The 16502-nt window shown below is 37.2% G+C and overlaps 2 protein-coding genes across 2 annotated transcripts; both read left to right on the top strand.

Moving 5' to 3' along the window:
* LOC109847361 lies at positions 301-1936 on the top strand. Its single transcript, XM_020416594.1, has 2 exons — positions 301-1849; positions 1932-1936. The coding sequence occupies exons 1-2, from the start codon at positions 301-303 to the stop codon at positions 1934-1936; spliced, it is 1554 nt and encodes a 517-aa protein (XP_020272183.1).
* Positions 3240-4634, top strand: LOC109847362 (serine/threonine-protein phosphatase 7 long form homolog). The gene is made up of 6 exons (XM_020416595.1): positions 3240-3406; positions 3486-3710; positions 3789-3876; positions 3961-4383; positions 4451-4511; positions 4594-4634. Exons 1-6 carry the CDS (start codon positions 3240-3242, stop codon positions 4632-4634), a joined length of 1005 nt encoding a protein of 334 aa, XP_020272184.1.

Below are 16502 nucleotides of genomic sequence, written 5' to 3' on the forward strand. Positions count from 1 at the left end.
CAAAGTTTTAATTTTTATACTGGGTTTCTGGTTGATTTTGGGGTTCTGGAAATGAGTTTTTTTAATAATTTGGGAATTTGATGGGGCTTTTTTGTTCTTTTTAATTGATGCTAATTTGAGTTATTTATTGGATTTTGTTCGTTGAGGGGTATTGTATAGGTTGAATAATGTGATATAATGTGATTTGGGAGTTAGGGTTTAGCCATTATTTGGGATTGATTAAGGTAATAAATTTGATGTTGATTTATTCAGATATTAATAGATTATTTGCATATGATGGACTGTGTATTTTCAGTTTCGATGACGAACTCCATACCCATTATTTGTTTCTTTAATGGGAGCCTCGGCGTCGGAGTGAATAATTTGCCGGTGTATGATGGAGGTTCTCGGAAAATGTTCATGCTATCTAAGTCGTGTAATTTTGATGGAATGACTAGGGAAATACACAGAGTTACTAAAATTAAGAAAGAAGAATATACAATTAGGGTGTTCTTCAACTGTCCGATAAATGAGAGTAGAACTATTGCCGTGGAGATTACCGAAGATGAGGAATTGAATGACATGAAACAATTAGTCGAGAAGCAAGCGTCAATTGAGTTGTTTATTGAGAAGTATCCGATTCAGGAATTTGCCCAAGTTTCACGACCTCAAGGAGAGTTTTCTCGGATGCTTGACTTAGACAACGAGTCGATTGGTTTTATGACATCTCCAAGTCAAGAGCCATGGTCTCAACCACAACATTTAAGTGAGTATTCTATCGGTGGGACGTCAACTAATATATTTAACGACGCTTCAGGTCATGTTACGGGTTACCCACCAGTCGGAGCAATTATAGAAGATGAAGCAGATGATGATTCAGATCATTTTGAAGAAGATGGCGTGCAAATTGATAGCATGCATGTGGCAGCTGGAATCGATGATGACGCCCGTTGGATGGAGCAATTTAACGTTAACAATGATTATGTGGAAGCTGAAGATCCGTTGCCCGACGAGTTTCATAATGAGGATTGGATAAATACTTCTCAAGCTGGATTTGTTGATGTTGGGCCAAATTTACAACGACCTGAGGACTTCACTTTTAAAAAAGGGGATCTATTCGAGAACAAGGAGGCACTGATTTTTGCAATCCGAGAATGGTCCATCAAGAATCGGGTCAAATTAAAGCCGGTAAAAACTAATGCAACAAACTACAATGTGAAATGCTTCTTTAACGATAAGAATGAAGTAGAGAACGCAAATGAGCAAGATGAGAGAAATAAAAAATGTCCTTGGTTGCTAAATGCCGCTGTGAGAAAATCATCAAATGGGCAATTTGTAATATGTAGATATTGCGGACTTCATACATGTTGCAACCCGTCGGTGGATGTCGATGATTATTCTGCATCTTCTTCTTATATATGTAAGCTAATTATGCCTGAAGTTAGAGCTGAACTTGATCTGAATGCAAGTCAGATATTTCAGAGGGTATATGACATGCGGGGGATTAAGATATCTAAATATAAGGCATATGATGCAAGGAGGAAAGCGTTGTCTAAAATTTTTGGAGATTGGGAAAAATCATATGAATTACTTCCACAGTATCTTGAAGCTATCAAACGAAATAATCCGGGTACTGAATACGAAATATTATCCGAAGAGATTGCACCGGGTATGGAGAGGTTCACTCGCGTGTTTTGGGCATTTGGTCCTGCTATTAAGGGCTTCACTTTTTGTCGTCCGCTATTGAGCATTGATGGTACACATTTATATGGAAAGTACAAAGGCGTGCTTCTTGTAGCGACCGGTGTAGATGCAAATGGCGGGTTATTTCCTCTAGCATTTGCAGTCGTGGAGGTGGAGGATACGTCTAGTTGGAAGTGGTTTTTTGAACTTATATACAAGTGGATTCCAAGTGTCCGTGCGCCAAGAATAATTACCTTTATTTCGGATAGGATGAAAGGAATTATAAGGGCGTTACATGAGGGTTTTAGTGCACCACATCACCATCGATATTGTTTAAGGCATATAAGAGATAATTTCAAGAAAAAACACGGTGAGATTAATTTGCAAAATCTTTTGTGGCAAGCCGGGTGTGCGACCGACACATTAGTGTATGAACATTGCAGGGAGAAAATCAAGTCTTTGTCATTAGATGCACATAATTGGATTGAAAATAACTTGAAGCCTCAATTCGAGCATCGGTGGGCATTATGTAAGGATGAGGGTGTGCGGTTTTGCATGATGACGACTAATTGCTCCGAGAGCTTTAACGGCGTTCTTAAAGGAGCACGAGCTATGCCAATACAATCTTTGGTTGCGAGAACATTCTATAGACTAAACGCATACTTCAACAAAAGGCGTGGTGATGGCATAGACTGGACAACACGTTACACACCAAAAAATGAGTCCATTTTGCATAGAAGAATTGAGGCAGCAAGATCATGTCAAATTACTGTATTCAACGACAACGAATGGCAGGTACAAGATTGTGACGGTATCTACACCGTTAAACTATTTGATGTTGATTGCACTTGCACATGTAACATACCACAACTCCAAAAAATACCCTGTGCACATGTGCTTGCGGCTTCTTCTAATCAGCCGGGAGGTGCTAGAATTCCCAGAAATCGGTATTGCTCGCCTTGGTATTCAACAGCTCACTATCAAAAGACATATAGTGAGAGTTTTCATCCACCTGATGATAGTCGGTATTGGCCTGAATATAATGGACCACATATAGTTCCACCTCAGTACCGGAGACAAGCAGGTCGACCACGATCTGTGCGAATTAGGGGAACCATGGATCAAGGGCGAGAAGGAGTGGTCAAGCACAAAAAATGTAGTCTTTGCAAACAACCGGGACATACTCGACCTCGTTGTCCATCTAGACACAATAGATAGCAACTAATTGGTAATTTATATCATTTTTTTATTTTTATATACTTTAATAAAGAAACTGAATTACTATATGATTGATTATTAACATGTGTATAATTATATGTGCAGGTTTGTACACCATGGATCCTGGGCCGGTTAGTGATGAGGTCTTATATGACCAGGCTCAGCATCGTTCACATATTATATCCTGTACAGAGGTAATTCAGTTACTTTATAATTGTAATATTTGCATTTACATAATATTGCATTCTTATACTATCATTGTCTATACAGAGAGGTCCGAGTATCGTTATGGTTGATCAGTGTTGTAAAAAGCGGCAAAAAGCGGGGCTATCGCGGCGCAAATCGCGGAAGCGGGGCCTATGCCTCGAGGAAATATTAAGTTGAAGTGGTTGAGAGAGATCTTCTCAGTACCGTTGCCTGTTGATGCCCCACAAATTTTGGTTGACCAACATGCACGTGCATACATTATGCACATGATTGGTACTATATTATTTCCAGATTCAAGTAAAGATAAAGTGCATGCGAGGTATGTGTATTTATAATATGAATCTGTATTTCATTGAATTAGCTTATTTTAATAAATTGGAATATTGTGAATATGCTAGGTGGTTACCACTCCTCGAGGACTTGGACGTATGTGGTACAAAATCGTGGGGTAGTGCCGTTTTGGCGTATTTATATAGAGAGATGTCAAAAGTGGCACTTATGCAAAACAGTGAGCTTAAAGGGTGTCTAAGCTTATTGCAAGTATGGGCATGGGAGAGACTTCATTTGAAGCCGAGACTATGCACGCATTTACAATTAGATGGACAAATTCCACTGGGATGCAGGTATTGTATTTTTTATGTAGCGAATATAATTGTAGTTATCATTGTGGTACTAAATGTATGATAAATATTTTTTTGTAGATGGAATGTCGAAAAATGCTATGACGAGACCCCGGCTAGACAATTGGATTTCTACCGGAATGAGCTTGACCGTATGAAGATTTTTCAGGTAATTCTCACCGAAAAACATGCGCTTTTTTTTCTACATACTGAAAACCCAATTCTGATATGCAACTGCATTAAATTATTATAGATGGAATGGGAGCCCTACACCCAATTTCTACCTCAGCTACCCCCAATATGCACAGAATACCAAGTTGTATGGAGAGCTAGAGTTCCTCTTATATGTTTGGAGATAGTAGAAATGCATGTACCGGACCGCGTGCTTCGACAATTTGGTCGTGCACAACATGTTCCGCAGTTTGTTGAAAAGATAGAGAGGAAGGCAAAAAAAGGAGGCCAGCAAATAAACTGGATGATCGTGCATCAAGCTTTTATACACAGATGGAATGATAGGCATTTTTGCATTGTCAACCAAATTGAACCAACTCCTCGGGAATCAGATTACTACACTTGGTATTGGGGCATAACCCGAAGATGGATACTTCATTCAACCACAATACCGGTTGAGTCGCAAAGAGGATATGTGCCCCAGGGTATAGATGAGAGAGAACTAGTAAGTATTTTCATATTTTGATCTAAGTCCATTTTTATTGGTACTTTATGTGCTGAAAAATTTGCAGGTATCAGCAATAGATGAAGTTCAAACTCTTGCAAATCGTGGCTTAGAATTGGCTCGAGCAGGTACGATAAAATTAAATCTCAAATTTACATTCTGTTATATCAAATTTAATATGAAATTTTGTTTTTGAACTATCTATCGCAGGTAGAAATCCCGAAACACATGAACATGTATCAATATATTAGGCTATAATGCAGAGGCTTCAACAAGCCTTACACCGAACTCACGAAGATCGTCATGATGGACGGGAGGTAACGCCATTCGTATATACACGACAACAGCGACAAAGTCGAGGAGGATGCAGAAATGACGATGAAGCTGGACCTTCCCAACGTGTCGACGATGGAGCTGGACCGTCACAACCACAAACGCAACCGGATCACGAACTCGTCGAAGGGCGGTATGGAGGACGACGAAGCCAAAGGAGGAGGAGGAGAGTTCTTGGATGTATGTAAACTACAGGTTATATACATTACAAAACTATTTAGGGATGTGATTTTTGGATTTGTAGTCGATAATATCGTGTGATATGTTTGATTTCTAAGTGGGTTTGTGGTGAAATGAGTATGTGACTTGTTAGTTGATGTTTGTGTTGATGTATGTACAGGAACGGCTTGAAATGCAGCCAGAAAGTGCACAAAAGTGTGCACAGCAAGTGCACGGGAGTGCTAGTCCCGTGCACTTGCTGTTCACCTGGTCTCGAGTCCTCTCTGCTTAAAAGTCGGGACTAGCAGTCCCGACTTTTAAGCAGAGAGCCCAGCCGCTGGTCAAGACCAAGTGCACGGGACTAGCAGTCCCGTGCAGTTCGCTGCTTAAAAGTCGGGACTAGCAGTCCCGACTTTTAAGCAGCGAGGCCACCCGCTGCTCAAGACGAAGTGCACGGGACTAGCAGTCCCGTGCACTTCGTAAAACACATTCGGCTGCAAAACCGACCCTTTTCTTCAGAAAAGGGTCGGTTTTGCTAATATTTTTCACTTTAGGTCGATTTTGCCTATTAAATTCTAAAAAAGTTGGTTTTAAAAATTTCTCCTAAAAAGAATTGTTTTCATAAAAGTTTAAAATACATTTTTCAAAACCAAGAAAAATAAAAATAAAAACACTAAAATTCTTGGTTTAAAATCAAATTTGTTTTGGTATCCAAGTATTCTTGGTACCAAAAGATTTAGGGACATGACCCCTATCATTCAAGCTCAAAGCCCTAGGGTTATGAACCCATTTGGGCACATGTGGTGCACGAAAGTGATTAAAATAAAAATTGTATAAAAAATGACCTTTACGATTGCAATTTGTGTAATGAAAAGGTTGAAATAAATTGCGTTGACCAAGTGGTTGTGCACGAGAAACATTAGAAACATTTGCAAACATGGATGGTCTTTTAAAATTAATTTGCAAATGTGAAACTCTCTTTAAATCAAAATAAAATTTGGCCAAATGACCAAATCGACCACAAAAATCACATTTAAACACATGAGCATGCTTATGATGAACATGATGAGTATGTGCATGTGTATGTGATGAAGAAGCTTTATGAGATGCACAAGAAACTTTAGTCTTGAAGGATTTATGTGCATCATAGCAAAACTTAGCTAAATGGCCTTTACGACCACAAATGGAACACTTATAAGTTTTACTATACAAGTGTGCAAAGTGTACGGGTTTAGAAGTTGTAGTGCTAGACTTTGCACCCAAGTCCATAAGTTTCTTATTATCTACAATGCATGTTTTAAGGGTTGAATCTAAAGATGATATGCGTTCTTTAACATGATCCAACACGTTGTTAGGCATACAAGCATTGGAAATAGAAGTAGATGAAACATGATCATATTTAAATAAATTAAACTTATCCCTAATAGTTTCTACTTCTATCATGGCATCATTTTTAGCAAGAGTTAAGCTAGCAATAGATAAAGACATATTATTATTTTCCAAACTTAATAACTCGTTGTTTTCTTTCAAAATAGCGTTCTCTTTAACAACAATATCAAGTTTGGAAGCTAGCGACTCATGATCGGATTTCAAATCTACATGCTTGCTTTTTAGATCTATAAAATTATTTTGCAATTTTGTATTCGCATGCATTAATCTATCATATGCACAAGCGAGTTCATCAATAGTTAATTCACTTTCGGAATCGGAATCGCTTACTACACAAGAGTTATCCTCTTGTGGCCGTGTGCATGATGCTCCACATGAACTTGAAGAAGAATCCTCCAAAGCTTGTCGGATTGCCTCCAAGTCTCCTTGATATGTTTCAATAAATTTCCAAAGTTTGTAAGCACTATCAAAATGAACAAATTTGTTAGAAAGGGATAAGTCAAAAGCATTAAGCAAAAATTCTAACAAAAGCTTGTTCATTGTAAACATTTTATTATCATGATTGCTCCACTTGGATTTCTCCAATGTGGGCATAATATAAGCACAATCAATAACTTCCCATAAGTCGATATTTCTAGATTGCACAAATAGTTTAAATCTAGAAGCCCATTGTGCATAGGGAAAATTAATAAAATTAGGAGCAACATTTGATTCATAGCCTAAACGAAATATGTTTATATTCATGATATATATGTGAATATATGCAAGCAAGATAAATGTAATCATAACTAGATTAGTACAAATAAGATAACTTGGATCTTTAACTCAAGGCGGTTAAACCTTTAAATCAAAGAGCACCAAGCTCTGATACCAATTGTTAGACTCTAGAGGGGTGATTAGGATCTTATGCTAATCTAATCCGATTAAATGCTAATTAAAATTAATTAACAAGTTATCCTAGCAAGTATGAACTACAACAAGAAATATGAGCTAGGATAAGAAATATGAACAAATGATATATCCTAGCAAAGAGATATACTATATGATATATGCAAGGATATGCAAACACAAGGGTAACATAAACAAATGTAAACAATGTAGTGGACAAGCTAGATAATGAGATAATGACGAAATGAGCAATGAGCACAAATAAGAATAAACGCCAAAGCACACTCAAACACAATCAAATGATCACGGAGTTCGGACCTTCCGTCCTACGTCTCCGCTCCCCACTCCCGGGGAGAAATCCACTAACACAACCGGGTTTTCTACGCTTACCCGAATAACGTTTACACCTCACACTCGGTTTTCTAGCTAACCGAAAACTTTACAATCACCACTCTTGCAATCCCACTCTACACCCTCTCAAGTGTTGAACTAGACGTGTCTCCCTCAAGTGCTCGGTTACAGCCTCTCCCTAGGTTCGTCAACTGACGCCACTCCTCTTGGGACGATCCCCAACTCTCGCCACACACTTCTCTCGGTGTACAAGTATATTACAAAGTGAATCTCACAATAAGGCTCAATACAATAAATGTTTGTTCTCTACTATAGATGAGAATACAATGAAAGCTCACACTCAATTGTTACAACTCTCACCAACCCAAGATATATTATGAATGCAAATACAATAAGCTCAAGTGGGTGTGTGTAACAATGAGATAAAATCAAATCTAACTCAAATAGCAAACTAGCAATAATAAGAATATGAAAATCAATAATAAAATTGCTAAAGAAAAGAGTTAGAAAACTTCTCGATAGATGACAAGAGATGGAAGGAGAATAGTTAGATGCCCAAACACCAATAGATGATCTCCTCAAGCTCTTGTGAAATTGATTTTACAAACTCAAACTTCTAAATGCTTAAAAGCTTCTTAAACCAAACTTAAACCCTTGTTTAAAACTCTTTAAACTTGTTTTAAAAACACACTCTTGTTATTGAAGAGCTGAAGACAATGAGGTATTTATATCCACTCAAAACATCAGCAAAAAAACCCCAAGCAAATGACAAAAAAAGCCCAAAGCAAACAACTCAGAAAAATAGTCGTTGGTTTCCAACGGTCATATCGGCGGTCGACCGCAAGCAACAAAAAACCAAACTACTGCTCTGGACAAGCGACGGTCGACCGCGACGGTCGACCGCGAAAGTCTCTGGACTTGCTACGGTCGACCGCCACGGTCGACCGCGAGCCATAAAAACCTATAATGAGTTTCTGAACTCATGGCAATCGACCGTGGCGGTCGACCGCGAACTGACACATGAAATCAGGTTGTAAATATGAAATATGTGATTTCATATTATAAACATGAAAACCCAAAACCATGCATGTATATAAATGTATATAACTATATATATGCATAGAAACCAAAACTTATGTATATATATATAACTATATATATATACAAGGAAACCAATAAATGTGTGTGTATAGATATTGAGCTTAATGTACTTAACACACATAATATAAAACCTAAACTAGTTACCCAAGCTAGATCTTGATCTTCATTATAGCTCAACTTGGTACACATGTGGATGAAGCTTGAACTTGATCTTTAACTTTGAATTGCAAGGCTTCAACCCGACATTCCGCTAACCTCCTTTGGATATGATCGTTGAAGCTCTATTTCATCCATCCTCCAACAACGTTGTTTGTCTATAATAAATAAGAAAACACAAATATTAGACAAACAACATTAGTGGTAAATTATTTGTTAAACATCATCAAAACAAGAAGGCCAACAATCAGCACGAGTGGCTCTAGCCGGTTCGTGATCATCGGTTCGTAGTAATAGATTTTTAGGTGTACATCTTCTGCAAGGTAAACACATTCGACCTTTGTCTATTTACATAGTATCAAGCTTTCCGTCGAATGATTATGATTATGTCCAGTATGATATGGAATTCTTTGGTTTGTTTTTATGCGAATCATGTGATGATGATATATTTGCTGAGTTGTCCTTTTATAAACACACAAACATGCATGTTGGTCTTATTATGAATACAATCTGTTTTCATCTTGTAAAAATAAATAAACAAACATTCACCATGTTGGTCTTATTATGAATACAATCTGTTTTCATCTTGTAAAAATAAATAAACAAACATTCACATTTGGTTTGTTTTTATATATATAGAATCTCCCCCTTTTCGTATTTGTTATATAATATACATGCATATAAACCATTTATTATATGTTGATTTCATGCAGTCTGGTTTAATACAATTTACAAATGCACACCTTCTGTTGATTGATCACTTGTCCTAGCTAATTAGAACAGAGGCATGCACTGTAACTAATGATTTGTGGCTCCTTTATTTATTCGCTTTTGTTTGTCTGCACACCTTATATAATGCAATATTTTATAAATTTGGTGGATTGATATATCTTCTAATGATAATTATAGCATTTCTGAACAATGTCTAACATCACCAAAAGGGAAATTTGCTGAGCTTGCCGTTGATGGCAGCAACTACTTGACTTGGGCCTTGGATATTAAAATCTATCTGGATTTTTGTGATTTAAGCAGCACTATTGTTCTAGCTTCTCAGAGCACCTCTGACCAGAAGGAAAATGCATTGATTTTTTTCGTCATCATCTCAACAAAGACCTGAAAAATGAGTACCTTAGTAAAAAAGATCCTGCTGTTCTATGGCAATCCCTGAAGGATCGCTTTGACCAACAGACGGCTATTATGCTCCCGCAAGCACAATATGATTGGTTAAACTTGCGATTTTAGGATTTTAAATCCGTGACTGAATACAATTTAACTCTCCACCGCATTGTCTCACAGCTAAAGCTCTGTAAGTAGAATATTACAGAGGCTGAATTGATTGAAAAGACCCTCTCTACATTCCATGCAAGTAATCTTATACTCCAACAGCAGTACAGGACCAAAAACTATTCAAAATACTCTGAATTGATCTCTGCGTTACTAGTTGTAGAGAAACACAGCTAACTTCTGATGTGCAACCATAATGCTAGACCAGTTGGTTCGCAAGCTGTGCCTGAAGCACATACCACAAATCAGAGTAATACTCATGGGCGTGGACATGGTAGAGTTCATGGACGTGGTCGCGGGTCTTATCATGGAAATAGGGTTCGTGGTCGTCGCAATGCTAATGGTCTTTAGGACCGTGGCAAGGGTCAGAACAAGTATAAATCTCCTTCACACAAGCCTAATTCTCATCAACAGGTTGCAAATAACAAGCAAACTTGCTATCGTTGTGGATGTGAGGACCACTGGTCTCGCACATGTCATACACCGAAACATTTGGTTGAGGCCTATCAGAGAATGCTAAAGGACTCAAAGGGAAAGGCAAAACAAGGTGAGAAACATCATGCCAGTTTGCCTGAAGCAAACATGACCCTGAAAGATGACAATTATGATAATATGGATGATGATGACTTATTGAAGATGGAGCTTGATGATTTTGGTGACCAGGAGTGATCATGTTATTTATCACTATATGATGACTTATTGAAGATGGAGCTTGATGATTTTGGTGACCAGGAGTGATCATGTTATTTATCACTATCTATGCATGTTTTATTAGTCTATTTGGTGACCAGGAGTGATCATGTTATTTATCACTATCTATGCATGTTTTATTAGTCTATTTCGTTTTTTTCAGACTTGTTCTAGTTGCTTTTGTTAAGATAATTTGGAATTATTCTAGACTTATTTTGCATATTTTTGTAAGACAATTTCAAGTTCGTATGGGTTTGTTTAAATGATTATGCCTTTACCTTATTTTTGTTGTGCTTATATGAATATTTCATTTTTTTAAATTGCACGAAAACTCTCGCATACAACCCATGGAGAAGGAGACTATCTTGTGCTTGGTAGATAGTGCTACCACACATACTATCCTGAAAGATAGAAAATTTTTTCAAACTTTGACTGAAAAACAAGGAAGTGTAACTATCATTGCTAACGACAATGTGTTGATAGTAGGCTCCGGCAAAGCTTCACTAATGCTTCCTATGGGTACAAAATTAATTATCAATGATGCATTATTATATCCAGAATCCAAACGTACCCTTCTTAGTTTTAAAGATATTCGGTCTAATGATTTTCATATTGAAACCGAAAATGAGAATGGTGCTGAACATCTTCTCATGACTTAGCCAATTAGATGTCGGAAGCAGGTTATAGAGAAGCTTCCATCTTTCTTCTCAGGGTTGTACTACACATATATCCGACTTAATACTAACCATGTTGCGATGAGTTTAAAATTTAAAGATCCAAATTCATTTAAATTATGGCTTGAGTGATTGGGTCATCCTAGGAAAAATATGATGCGACGGATAATATTAAATTCAATTGGGCATACTATGCCAAGCAGCAATGTCCCCTCATCGTTAGACTATATTTGTGAGTCTTGTGCTAAAGGAAAACTTATAGTACTCCCTTCTCGTACTAAAGTGAATGTTGAATCTCCCATTTTCCTTCAAAGGATTCAAGGAGATATCTGTGGACCCATTCATCCTGCATCAGGACCATTTAGATACTTTATGGTCTTGATTGATGCCTCTACTAGGTGGACTCATGTCAACTTGTTATCCACCCGTAATAATACCTTTGCTAAATTAATAGCAAAGATCATTGAATTACGAGCTCAATTTCCTGATTTTCTAATTAAATCTATTCGTATGGATAATGCTACCGAGTTCACATCCAAAACATTTGATGATTTTTGTATGGTATTGGGTATTAAATTAGAGCATCCGGTTCTCCACACTCAAAATGGTTTAGCAGAATTGTTAATTAAGAGGATCAAATTAATTGCTAGGCCATTATTACAAAATTCAAAACTACCTATTTCTTGTTGGGGACATGCCATTTTACACACTGCTGCGTTAATCCAAATCCGACCCACTGTATATCATGATTATTCCCCCTTACAACTAGTGCGTGGTAAAGCACCAAACATTTCCCATTTGCGTATTTTCGGATGTGCAGTTTATGTTCCAATATCACAACCCAAGCGTACCTCTATGGGCCCTCAGTGAAAGCTAGGTATATACATCGGTTATGAAACTCTGTCAATTATAAAATACCTAGAGCCCATGACAAGGGATCAATTTACTACTCGGTATGCTGATTGCATATTCGATGAAGATTATTTCCCGACATTAGGGGGAGATAAACACCAAAAAATTAAATAAATTTTAGGAAATATCATGGTATGAAAAAGATCTTCAATATTTAGATCCACGTACTAGTCAGACTGAACTTGAAGTTCAGAAGATAATTAATTTGCAAAATTTAGCAAATAAGCTGCCAGACGCATTCACTAATCACAAAGGAGTGACCAAGTCTCATATTCCTGCTNNNNACCGCAAAGAGTGAAAAGCCCACATGGACTGAGTATATCAAATGATGCTCCACTATGCCAGAAGAGTGGAAGACCGATCGGTGCGAAAGATAAGAATACACGACAAACTAAATATAATAAAGAAATTCAGTCTCTCCCAAAACCTCCTGAAGAGGATCGTCCTGAAGGCAAAAGCCCCAGTAAAATTACACGTGCACTTGATAATCATCGTACTAGGGTTGCAGTTACGGAACAACCAAATCCAAATGTTATAGGAAATGATGAAGATTTGGTGGATATAAACATAGAAGTAGCTACAAATTTTGTGAATACCGAAAAACATATAATAGAAATATAACAGTTGTCGACCACATATTTGCCTCCACGATTGCTCTTTCCATCTCCAATGATAATATGGATCCAGAACCTAAGTCAATAGCAGAGTGTCGGAAGCTCTCAGACTGGGAGAGATGGAAAGAAACAATAGAGGTAGAGCTCGGCTCGCTAAATAAAAGAAAAGTATTCGGACCCGTAGTCTGTACACCTGATGATATTATCCCTGTAGGATATAAATGGGTCTTTGTACGAAAAAGAAACGAGAATAATGAGGTGGTGAGATACAAAGCGAGATTAGTAGCTCAATGGTTTATGCAGAGACCCGACATTGATTTTAATGAAACATATTCTCCGGTTATGGATGGTATTACGTTCTGCTACTTAATATCAATGGCAGCAACAATGAATTTAGATATGCAGTTGATGGACGTCGTGACCATATATTTATATGGGTCACTGGACGCTAATATTTATATGAAAGTCCCTGATGGACTTAAAATCCCTGAATTGAGAGAAAACGAGAATCGCAACATGTATAACATTAAATTGCAAAGGTCGTTATACGGCTTGAAACAGTCGAGTAAAATATGGTATAATCAACTGAGTGAGTTTCTCCTGAAGAAGAGATATGCAAATAATGACGTCTGCCCTTGTATGTTTATAAAGAAATCCGAAAATGGTTTCTGTATCATCTCAGTCTATGTCGATGATATAAATATTATTAGAACGCACAAGGAGCTTACAGAAGCTAGCTCATGCCTAAAGATGGAGTTTGAAATGAAAGACTTAGGAAAAACCAAGTTTTGTCTCAGCGTGCAGATTGAGTATTTCCCAGAAGGAATTTTTCTACACCAGTCAACCTACGTGAAAAATGTTTTGGAAAGATTTTATATAGATAAATCTCATCCACTTAGCACACCAATGGTCGTCCGTTCCCTCGAAGTTGATAAAGACCTATTTAGACCCAAAGAAGATAATGCACACCAATGGTCGTCCGTTCCCTCGATCTCGCAAATTGCACCAGGCCTGATATTGCATTTGTGGTGAACTTGCTAGCAAGGTATAGTACTTCTCCTACAATGAGGCATTGGAATGGCGTTAAACATATCCTTCGCTATATTTAAGGTACAAAAGATCTTGGACTATTCTATAAAAGAAACCAAGATATGACATTGGTGGGCTATTCGGACGCTGGCTACATATCTGATCCCCATAACACCAGATCCCAAACTGGTTATGTATTTCTTTGTGGTGGTACTACCGTTTCTTGGAGGTCTGTTAAGCAGACCATGGTGACTACTTCTTCTAACCACTCAGAGATTATCGCTTTATATGAGGCTTCACGAGAATGTGTATGGTTAAGATCGTTGATACGACACATTATCGCTTTATATGAGGCTTCACGAGAATGTGTATGGTTAAGATCGTTGATACGACACATTCGTGGCTCATGTGGTCTAGCGAAAGACGATATTACCCCCACTATCCTTTATAAGGACAATGCAGCTTGTGTTGCACAAATGAGTAGTGGATATGTAAAAGGAACCATGATAAAACATATTGCGCCAAAATTCTTTTATCCACATGAGCTCCAAAAGAATGACGAAATCACCATCGAAAAAGTTCAATCAAGTGACAATCTTGTAGATTTGTTCACTAAATCTCTGCCTACATCAACTTATGAGAAATATGTTCATAATATTGGTATGCGCAGACTTGGAAGACTATCATCTTCAGGGGGAGCAAATTCTTAAAGAACAATCCTGAAGATTAGGACCTGAAGGTCTATCATCATATTTTTCTCATTTTCGCTAAGTTTTGTCCCACTGGGTTTTTTCTTAGCATAGACTCAGAAGATTGTCATCATCAGGGGGAGCGAATTTTTAATGCAATCCCGAAGATTGCGCCTTGAAGGACTATAGTTGTACTTTTTTTTCTTCTTTTGCTAAGTTTTGTCCCACATGGTTTTCTTAGCCAACGGTTTTTAATGAGGCAACTAATGCAACACAAGAATCTACTTATGTCGTGTTCTCTTTTCCTCGACTAGTTTTTCTCCCACTGGGTTTTTCTAGCGAGGTTTTTAACGAAGCATTGACATCTTGAAGTAATGTCTAAGGGGGAGTGTTGAAATCTAAAAGACAAAATGTATGTGGACATTACTTTGTATGTGAACTATTAACTTTGTGTTTTTTTATTAGCCCAATGTCCTTTTATCTTCCATCATGTATCTATAAATTGTACCATGTATGGAAATAGATTAAGAGGTATAAAAATTACAATTTCTCTTCTTCTCTTGTCTCTTGTCTCTTGTTTTCATTTCTTTAGTATATTATAATATTAACCATATATTTTTGCTCAGAAGGGTATAACTTAGTCACAAAAATAAACAATCCTCTACGCCTCATTTAGTATGCTAGAATAAGCAAAAATAGAATGCTATTCCCATTTCTTATTTATTTTAAAAGCTAGAGTTCTTATTTTTACTTCTCATTAATTTCTACGTTGTGTGGGAATGTCTATTTCTAATGAGATGCTAGAGAGTAATCATTCCCATTTAAGTGAGAATAAAAAAAATTCAGATATTCAAAGGACTAAGAGGAACTGATTTCAAAGTATAAAGATGTGAGGGACCAAACTTAAAGATTTTGGGGGACTAACGCTAAATATGAGAGAGCTAAGAGGGCTAATATCGATAAAACCATTTCTCTTCGGCTTAACTACATTTAAATAGCCTATAGTTTCCTCTACTTTGCATTTATATATCATCACTTATTTTTTGTAGCATTGATATATCCTAGAGGTTTTAAAATTTGTGCTTTTAACACTTTCAGTTATGCAAACACTATAATTTTCCCTCGAAAATTCTTATGTGACAATTACATGCTAGTTTTAAAATAATTCAACTTTTAATATCTGTTAAAATTAGTGTCAAACCTATCAAAATTCTATTTTAAAACAGAATTAGAGTAGATTTAAGATAGAATTTTGATAGTCTTAACTGTAAATTTAACAAAAACTTGAGCGTTAAAGTTTTAAACTTAGCAGATGGATATCACATGAGAATTTTCGAAGAGAAATTTCCACGTTTGAGTAATGTAGGGTGTTTTTTTCTCGAGTAACTTTGAGTAGTTTAGGGCATTTAAATGCAAATTTAAAAAACTTTAGGGCAGATAAGCGCTGCAAAAGCCAAGTGAGGGGATATAAGTGCAAAGTAAGGAAATTATAAGGTGTTTATGTGCAGTTAAGCCTTTCTCTTGTCACTATCGCGTCACTTACGCGGGAATGAAAGGTAAACAGCACACGCCGGATTCACTCCCCACAACGCGGTTTCAACCCGATCCACAAAAGGACGTAAATTTACCAGATTACCCTCATACTTCTTCTCAAAGAAGTTAAACTGAGACTCCGTCGATCCCTTCTCCTGCCTTCTGCCCGTTAAATAATTCGAAACCGAATAAATCCCGAATAATTCATCATCATGTTTTTATCTTTTTGGTTCGGTTTCATTCTCGGAGCTCTCGCGATCCTTGGGCTCGAGTTATGGATTTTCCTAAAGGTGATCAACCGCCTTCGCCGACGATCG

Source organism: Asparagus officinalis, chromosome 7 (assembly GCF_001876935.1).
Source record: "Asparagus officinalis chromosome 7, Aspof.V1, whole genome shotgun sequence".
Taxonomy (NCBI): Eukaryota; Viridiplantae; Streptophyta; class Magnoliopsida; order Asparagales; family Asparagaceae; genus Asparagus; species Asparagus officinalis.

Bases quoted from the DNA above. Each gene is read 5' to 3' on its own strand.
- LOC109847362 (XM_020416595.1), top strand. From the start codon at position 3,240: ATGCCTCGAGGAAATATTAAGTTGAAGTGGTTGAGAGAGATCTTCTCA. The intron at 3,877-3,960 runs GTAATTCTCACC...AAATTATTATAG, and splicing joins ACCGTATGAAGATTTTTCAG to ATGGAATGGGAGCCCTACAC. The intron at 4,512-4,593 runs GTACGATAAAAT...TATCTATCGCAG, and splicing joins CTTAGAATTGGCTCGAGCAG to GTAGAAATCCCGAAACACAT.
- LOC109847361 (XM_020416594.1), top strand. From the start codon at position 301: ATGACGAACTCCATACCCATTATTTGTTTCTTTAATGGGAGCCTCGGC.